This window comes from Eptatretus burgeri, chromosome 8, assembly GCF_056783735.1.
Source record: "Eptatretus burgeri isolate ZD-2024b chromosome 8, Ebu_testis_v1, whole genome shotgun sequence".
NCBI lineage: Eukaryota > Metazoa > Chordata > Myxini > Myxiniformes > Myxinidae > Eptatretus > Eptatretus burgeri.
In genome coordinates this window covers 3110152-3119784 of record NC_140968.1, presented here as the reverse complement: position 1 = coordinate 3119784, position 9633 = coordinate 3110152, and the positions used below count along the sequence as shown (strand labels likewise).

Here is a 9633-nt window from a genome sequence, read left to right as displayed (position 1 = left end):
AAGGAAATTGTGCGCAGGAGTTGGCCATTCGGCCCATCATGCCTGCATCACACCAATTCCACATTTAATAAATCCGTCAATGCCGTGACGTCATTTTATTGGCGGGAATGCGGGTAATCAATCTCTTGTAAAAATTTAATACGTATACTTCACTCAGCGAGTCGAGGGAAAGGAAAAAAATATTGAAGATTTTCAGAATTTCCGTCATGTTTGCGTAAACGATGAATATATCGGCCCTAAGTAAATAAAAAGAAGTAAATGACATGACGTCAGTAAATTTGTCCGAATTAAATGTCTGAATGTTAATATTACCAGAGGCTCGAGATTAATTACCAGAGGCTCGAGGCCGCTCGATTCTCGAACGTTCCGCCTTCCCTCTGCGCATGCGCAGTACGGAATCTTCGCCAACATGCAGGGAGCTCCTTTCATGGTTCTGAGTAAGCGCTTTCGGACATAATGGATGGAAGGACGAGGGGAAACATCAAATGTAGCGATGATGACTGATAATGGAATCCAATTGTCGTGTGTTTCAGGCCAGAACACGAAGCGCGAGTCTGGACGCAAGGTGCAGCTCGGAAATATCAATGCGGCAAAGGTGAGGCCTAGTCACGTTGTGGGGCCTCTAGCGCTCTCCGCCCCGCACGGCCCGCTACCCGAGGTCCTCTCGCAGTGCACGTGTTCTCTCTCTCTCTCTCTCTCTCTCTCTCTCTCTCTCTCTCTCTCTCTCTCTCTCTCTCTCTCTCTCTCTCTCTCTCTCTCTCTCTCTCTCTCTCTCTCTCTCTCTCTCTCTCTCTCTCTCTCTCTCTCTCTCTCTCTCTCTCTCTCTCTCTCTCTCTCTCTCTCTCTCTCTCTCTCTCTCTCTCTCTCTCTCTCTCTCTCTCTCTCTCTCTCTTATATCATACGGCACCGGGACTTTGAGATCTTTTTTTAATCTGATTGTTTTCCTTCCTGGTAGTTAAAACGGTTAGTTATAAACTGCGCGAACAGGGGAGTCGTGTTCAAATCATTACACCGGTCTTATTGTGGGCAAGTAGCATGTTCCATTTCGCTTGTTTTCACATAGATTTCTCCGTTGACACTTCTTGACGTTTAACATGTTTCCTTGCCCCTCTACCCCACATATACCCCCTCCTCCACTTGCACCCCCCTCCTCCTCCACTTGTACCCCCTCCTCCACCACTTGTAACCTCCCTCCTCCACCACTTATACCCCCTCCTCCACTTGTACCCCCATCCTCCACCACTTATACCCCCATCCTCCACCACTTATATACCCCCTCCTCCACCACTTATACCCCCCTCCTCCACCACTTATACCCCCTCCTCCACCACTTATACCCCCTCCTCCACCACTTATACCCCCTCCTCCACCACTTATACCCCCCTCCTCCACCACTTATACCCCCCTCCTCCACCACTTATACCCCCTCCTCCACCACTTATACCCCCTCCTCCACCACTTATACCCCCTCCTCCACCACTTATACCCCCTCCTCCACCACTTATACCCCCTCCTCCACCACTTGTACCCCCTCCTCCACCACTTGTACCCCCTCCTCCACCACTTGTACCCCCTCCTCCACCACTTGTACCCCCTCCTCCACCACTTGTACCCCCTCCTCCACCACTTGTACCCCCTCCTCCACCACTTGTACCCCCTCCTCCACCACTTATACCCTCCCTCCTCCACCACTTGTACCCTCCCTCCTCCACCACTTATACCCCCTCCTCCACCACTTGTACCCCCCTCCTCCACCACTCTGTACCCCCTCCTCCACCACTTGTACCCCCTCCTCCACCACTTGTACCCCCTCCTCCACCACTTGTACCCCCTCCTCCACCACTTGTACCCCCCTCCTCCACCACTTGTACCCCCTCCTCCACCACTTGTACCCCCTCCTCCACCACTTGTACCCCCTCCTCCACCACTTGTACCCCCCTCCTCCACCACTTGTACCCCCTCCTCCACCACTTGTACCCCCTCCTCCACCACTTGTACCCCCTCCTCCACCACTTGTACCCCCTCCTCCACCACTTGTACCCCCTCCTCCACCACTTGTACCCCCTCCTCCACCACTTGTACCCCCTCCTCCACCACTTGTACCCCCTCCTCCACCACTTGTACCCCCTCCTCCACCACTTGTACCCCCCTCCTCCACCACTTGTACCCCCTCCTCCACCACTTGTACCCCCTCCTCCACCACTTGTACCCCCTCCTCCACCACTTGTACCCCCTCCTCCACCACTTGTACCCCCTCCTCCACCACTTGTACCCCCTCCTCCACCACTCTGTACCCCCCTCCTCCACCACTTGTACCCCCTCCTCCACCACTTGTACCCCCTCCTCCACCACTTGTACCCCCTCCTCCACCACTTGTACCCCCTCCTCCACCACTTGTACCCCCCTCCTCCACCACTTGTACCCCCTCCTCCACCACTTGTACCCCCTCCTCCACCACTTGTACCCCCTCCTCCACCACTTGTACCCCCTCCTCCACCACTTGTACCCCCTCCTCCACCACTTGTACCCCCTCCTCCACCACTTGTACCCCCCTCCTCCACCACCACCCCCTCCTCCACCACTTGTACCCCCTCCTCCACCACTCTGTACCCCCTCCTCCACCACTTGTACCCCCTCCTCCACCACTTGTACCCCCTCCTCCACCACTTGTACCCCCTCCTCCACCACTTGTACCCCCTCCTCCACCACTTGTACCCCCTCCTCCACCACTTGTACCCCCTCCTCCACCACTTGTACCCCCTCCTCCACCACTTGTACCCCCTCCTCCACCACTTGTACCCCCCTCCTCCACCACTTGTACCCCCTCCTCCACCACTTGTACCCCCTCCTCCACCACTTGTACCCCCTCCTCCACCACTTGTACCCCCCTCCTCCACCACTTGTACCCCCTCCTCCACCACTTGTACCCCCTCCTCCACCACTTGTACCCCCTCCTCCACCACTTGTACCCCCTCCTCCACCACTTGTACCCCCTCCTCCACCACTTGTACCCCCTCCTCCACCACTTGTACCCCCCTCCTCCACCACTTGTACCCCCCTCCTCCACCACTTGTACCCCCTCCTCCACCACTTGTACCCCCTCCTCCACCACTTGTACCCCCTCCTCCACCACTTGTACCCCCTCCTCCACCACTTGTACCCCCTCCTCCACCACTTGTACCCCCTCCTCCACCACTTGTACCCCCTCCTCCACCACTTGTACCCCCTCCTCCACCACTTGTACCCCCTCCTCCACCACTTGTACCCCCTCCTCCACCACTTGTACCCCCTCCTCCACCACTTGTACCCCTCCTCCACCACTTGTACCCCCTCCTCCACCACTTGTACCCCCTCCTCCACCACTTGTACCCCCTCCTCCACCACTTGTACCCCCTCCTCCACCACTTGTACCCCTCCTCCACCACTTGTACCCCCTCCTCCACCACTTGTACCCCCTCCTCCACCACTTGTACCCCCTCCTCCACCACTTGTACCCCCTCCTCCACCACTTGTACCCCCTCCTCCACCACTTGTACCCCCTCCTCCACCACTTGTACCCCCTCCTCCACCACTTGTACCCCCTCCTCCACCACTTGTACCCCCTCCTCCACCACTTGTACCCCCCTCCTCCACCACTTGTACCCCCTCCTCCACCACTTGTACCCCCCCTCCTCCACCACTTGTACCCCCCCTCCTCCACTTCTTAAACCTCGTCCATTTTCCCACTTCTTGTATTTCTCTCCAACCCTCCTCCATCCTTGATAGATAGCCCAGTGATCTGAGTGTTATTATTAAACATCACTGATTACAATCCAATGGTTTAATAAAAATCTGTTCCTCAGGAACAATATTTCTTTTTCTCGTTAAGGGAAAGTGTGTTTCTGTTGTATATTTTAACTCGAGAACTGCCCTCTTCCTCTCCCACTCCCACTACCCCCCTTCCAGCAACCACCATAAAATTAATAAATAAAACAAAAAACATTTATTTTGATGTCCCTGAGCCTGTCACACTTTTCTCATCCCCACTCCCCAAACCCCCCTCCCCTCCATTTCCCCCAATGGAATGAGGTTGTTACCTTGATGGATTTAGCTAATGTGGTGTTGAGCTGTGTCTCTTTTAAATGGCTGGTGCAGTGTACATTGTTTTGATTCGCACTTCAATGGTTTACAACACTACTTCATCTCTCTTCGAGCTTTGCTGTTGATTTTCCAACAATGATGTACACATGCATGATAAGTGTGGTGCTGTGTGCATCATCATCACTTCATTACCAGTCTACATTTATGCTGTGGACCAAACTGTCACGATGACCTTCTGTTTTGCTTACAGACGATTGCTGATATTATCCGGACATGTTTGGGTCCAAGAGCGATGATGAAGGTGGGACTTTGTTTTAACCTTTGACCAGAATTGATTGCGTAATTTGAATGAAAAACCTCTCTGTCTGAAAGTTGCATGAGAGCAGACCTTGGTCAGTGACTTGGATTTGGATCGTAGTGTTTTGGGGCTCATCCACACAGCTGCAAATGCACCATTCATTACCTCCACCACTGAAGGTGAAGGAGGTTGTTTTGACCCCTTTCTGTCTGTTTGTCTGTCTGTCTGTGTACTGGATATCTCAAAAAGTTGTGGACGGATTCGGCCGAAACTTGGTGGACACGTTGGGTGTGTGACGAGGACGAATTGATTAGATTTTTGTGAAGATCCGAATCCGGATCTGGATATGAGATTTATTTGATTTTTAAGTGATTCTTCACCATTGAGAGGGAGGACCAAAAACGATATAGTACTGTATTGCATGATATTTCAAAAATGTATCGGGCCTGATATGTTCTCGTGGATCAGGCATGAGGTGGTGGAGGTATGCGCTCCAGAGTGCCGTTCTCGTTTCCACAGAGTTCATGTTTTATTGGCTTTGCTTCCTTATGACTTGCTCTTGGCTAACAACAATCTTCTACTAAAGGTCTAAGTAACATACTCCATCCACCCAAAGGGTGGGTAAATGGCTAGTCTCGATACGTGTGTGTGTGTGTGTGTGTGTGTGTGTGTGTGTGTGTGTGTGTGTGTGTGTGTGTGTGTGTGTGTGTGTGTGTGTGTGTGTGTGTGTGTGTGTGTGTGTGTGTGTGTGTGTGTGTGTGTGTGTGTGTGTGTGTGTTCATTATGCGTTTCCAAACCCCTAGGTCAATTTCCCCCAAATTTACTGAAAGTCTAAGTAACCTGATTTTGCTCAGGTAAGCCAATTTGTTTATATGTAAGTGAACAGGTCTAGTGTTTTTATGAGAAACAGAGCATTCCATAAGAGTAAAGCAGAACAGTGAGGTTTATTTATTTATTTATTATGACTTGAGTTCGACACACGAAGTAAGGTAAATTCCTGTTGATAGGCTACATGTGTTGTGGGGGTTGGCTGTAATGTTACGGATTTGGAAGCCTTTTGCACACACAGACAGCAATCCCCGTAGCTCAGTTATCTCGATAAGTATGTGTTTATAGTTAGGGCCCCATCCCCTATGTCTAACGGGAATTACATATGTGCGCTGTGGGTTTCTTTTATAGTCAGGTTTTTTACAGCGCCAACAAATCTCCTTCGTTCTTCGCTCATCGCCTCAGCCCCGACTCCACCCCTTGTCCAATCAGGAAGCTCATCACCTCAGGGCCGGCTCCGCCTTAGCCAGATGGAGTGCTTGGCCCGACCAATGAGGGGAGGCCACTGGTCGCCCGACAACCCCTCGTCCAATCAGGCGAGTTGGAGGGGTAAGAAATCCCTCAGACCTGGCAAGAAGAGTCGAGTGGTTGTCAGGACGAGTGTACTGCAGTCATCGTGGCCTATTGCTTCTGGTGCGGTGTCTTGGTCTCGGTCATGGTCTGCGGTCCTTCGCGGTGGCGCATCGTGGTGGTGGAGGCCGAACAGCCAGGGTCGTCGGCCCGTGGGTTCGAGTCCCACCGTGGTGGTTGAAGTGTGACTGCACGAGGCAGGAAGGTACCCGGCAAGGCTCTGGTCCCACAGCTGAACTATCCTTCTCGGCGGGCGGACCGAATAAAGACCCACGGGGTCCATTTCGTGTGTGTGTGTGTGTGCGCGCGTGCGTGTCCTGTCTAAGTAGAAACTGTTAAGTGCCTGTGTTCCTTGTAAATTGCATTTCTTATAGTCGTGATAACTCTGCTCTCTGTGCTCCCCTGCCCCATTATAAATAAACCCCCAATTTTTCAATGTTCCAGCTCGTTGTTTGTCATTTCCACCATTGACCCAGCACGGTGCGTATTGAGAACCAGGGAGGCCGTGTGCCGTAAGTTGTCGTTTGGACCGACGGACTCTGATAATTCCGCTCAGTGACACCAGATCGAGGTCGCTCGAGCAACCCGGTTCGACAGAGTCCGTCGAGGGTGTGACGTCTCCGGTAATTTGACGACGTGGGTACTTAGGTATATTGAAAGTAGGCAATTAACCCTACTCCACGCCGTCGAAATATTGGCGACCACGGTCTGCTAAGGGACCCATGACCTTTCGGACTTATCCGAGAGTCACGACCTAAATTCCGGGTGTTCGGTGGAGACTACCCTACTGCTCCCCCTGGTGGTCGTTTATCGCCACCGAACCCTGGCCCACAACAATATAACATGCCTATGAAATAAATTGGACGAGTTGTCCAAGTTTGACATTAAATGAAGAGGATGTTGTAATGGTTTTTTAAATCTTTGACTTAGAACTGCAATTGTAGTCGACCTTGTCTCGTAGTTTGTTTAAAAAAAAAATTCCTTTAATGTTTTAAAGTTGCTTTCCGAGCAGGTGCAGTTTTTGAAATACCGTATTTTCCGGTGTATAACACTCACTTTTTTATCAGTAAAAAAGGTAAAAGTTGGGTGTGTGGTTAATACATGGATATGAGGGGGAAAAAATAAGTCTTGAAAACAATGCTGAATTTCAATTGTATCCCAAATGAACACTTTTATTATTATTATCTATATATTAATACTGAAGGACCAATTTTGTGCTCCTCCTAGCAGTCGCGTCACGTTTTTTCTCGGTACTGTGACCTGGACTGAAAGAAACTTAGTACCTGTAAGAGTGCATTGCACAGAGTGGCAATAGTCAAACTTCAACTCTGAAGCAGAATAAACACTTTTCGTTGAGGCGGGGGCTGGGGATGAAGAGACGGGCGCAGGGAGTGAAGAGGCGGGGGGCAAGGTAAGCAAATTTTTGGGCAGGGGTAAGCAAATTGAAAGCGGGAGACGGGAAGAAATGGGGCTGGGGTGAATTAGGCGGGGTTGAGTGTGGGGGCGAGTGGGGCGGGGAGTGAAGGGGCGGGGCGGGGAATCAAGAGACGGGGGGCGGTGAGTGAAGGGGCGGGGAGTGAAGGGGCGGGGCGGGGTAATTAAAATTTTGGGCGGGGGTAAGCAAATTGAAGGCGGGGGATGGGGCAAGGGCGGGGGATGAATAGGCGGGGGCAAGCACACCCTGTCCAGTCTATGGCCCTCGAGTGTGTGTGTGAGCTGGTGAGGGTGGTTGAATGAACGGAATCCGTCTGTGACGGGGTTTCGGCTAGTTTTTGTTGTTATTATTTTCTTGTCGCAGTCAAGACTGCTGTTAAGCTCAATTCCCCCATTTAAATTTTGAAAATTGGTTCAGGGAAAGAGTTTGTCCAGCGTTTTATTAACCGTGTGCAGAAATTAAATAAGTCATGCCTGGGACAACGAGCATGCTTAGGTGTGTGACGTATTTCGAGCCTTGCGGCTCAAATGCCATTAAACACAAAAGAAGAACACCTGGTCTCACTTCAAAAGAAGAATTATTCACAATGGCTAGAGTCCAATAGCGGAGCACTCACCTCAAATAAGCTTGAGTGGCAAGCTTCCCTCGTACGTCGTGTTCAAGAGAAAGACACTGCCCAAAGACATGTTTCCAGCCGGCGTCATTGTTCGTGCGCAGCAGAAGAGGTGGATCGATGAGGGGCTTTTAGTGGTGACTCGTTTTACATGCATCAGTTTCTACATGAACATCCGATGCAGTTAGAATTATTAATCCACCAAGCTTGTTCCTTGCATGCTGAGTCGTTGACGCTGTGCTTGCAAATGCTGAACAGTGGGGCATGGTTTAAAACTACGAACAACCAATCAACCCCGAGTACTTTTCTATACGAGGGCAGGAAATGGATTTAAAAGGAAGAATAATCACGAGAGCAAGGAGCCACGTGGGACGGTGAAGCTTTAAGAAGTACCAGTGCTGCTCAGTTATTTTGGCTTCCTTTGATTTTCATCGTTCTTCCTGATTCTCTTCATTTTTCCTCGTTTCTCGGAGCAGTTCCTCACTTGCGTCCCGTGGTTTCCTCGCATAGACCAGACAAACTTTCTTACTTCACAGGTCTTTGTATTCGACCCAGGTTTTGAGGAACATTAGCTGCATCTCGGTGGAATCACCACAGACTAACTTTCCTATTTCTCAGACTTGGTATTTTCATCAGTTGAAAATCAATATTTCGTGACGTGTTTCCCGCCGTGATTTTCGGCCCGGATTCTGAGGAGCATTGGTCACATGCATCATGGCTGAACATTCACCTTTACTCCCGTCACTACGTTGGCTGAGCATCATGTTGACTGGGAGACTGCTGGCGTTCATCGGGAGGATGAGAAAGGTCGACCTTCCGATCTGCGGCTGGATCGTCAAGGTGTGGGAGGAGATAGTCTGACGTCATCAAGCAAGCATTTCTGAAATGTGGCATCTCCAACAACATGGACGGTACAGAGGACGACATCATTTGGGAGGGAGGAGGAGACTGCAAAAGACAAGTGAAGGGGATTTGCTCTTCTCAGATTCGGCCAAGGAGTTACGTGCCATCTTTGAGGAAAGCAATGTTGAGAATTTCCTCGGGTTTAGCTGAAAAGCTTCATCAAACCCAAACAGCCCTTTTCAAGGCCACAAATCCACAATAAATATGTATGATACCGGTATGAATCCCTTTTATTTTCTTTTTTTCTCATAATAAAATCCTCTTTATAATATTGTTACGGAGCCGCAAGTCGAGTCGGCCCAACCGATCGCCCGGAATATAGATCGACACCCGGATAAGTCCGAGTCGACGGGTCCTTGTACAAGAACCGAAATACGCCAATGGGCAGACCACGTGGGGTAGGGTCAATTGCCAAGCTTCAATTTACCTAAATACCCACGTGATCCAACTACCAGGGTATTCCACCCTCGACGGAACTCGTACGGAACAAGCCACTGAGGCGAGCCTGTCCCGTGCGCGATTCCGAGTGGCTTAATCGCTGAGAACCGTCGGTCCAAATGTCCCCCTTTTACAGCAAACCAACGGCTTTCTAACTACCAACACACGAAATGGTCAGTCAATGAAAGAACTGACGCGACGAGCTGAAAACATTTAACATTTGGGGTATTTATTAATAATAATGGGGAACTAGGGAAGCACGTAAGAGCAGAACTATACCGACTATATGAAATGCAATGCAACCATTTACAGCACACAAAGTACTTAATTTCCTACTTATTAGACGGCCCACGGACACGCACACACACACACACACCCAAGAAATGGTGGCTGAGGCCTAAAATAACGGGCTCCAGCTCGGAAGACAGGTGAGCTGAAACCCAGGACCTATCTCGAACCTCTCCACCT

The 9633-nt window shown here is 50.6% G+C and overlaps 1 protein-coding gene across 1 annotated transcript in view; it reads left to right on the top strand.

The window, feature by feature from the left end:
• Positions 1-285: 285 nt before the first annotated feature.
• Positions 286-9633, top strand: part of CCT3 (chaperonin containing TCP1 subunit 3) — a 47745-nt gene continuing 38397 nt past the window's right edge. Inside the window, exons 1-3 of the mRNA XM_085890606.1 lie at positions 286-437; positions 534-595; positions 4331-4381. Of these exons, the coding sequence (XP_085746732.1) occupies positions 410-437; positions 534-595; positions 4331-4381 (141 nt within the window). The 5' untranslated portion in view covers positions 286-409. The remainder of the gene's footprint in view (positions 438-533; positions 596-4330; positions 4382-9633) is intronic.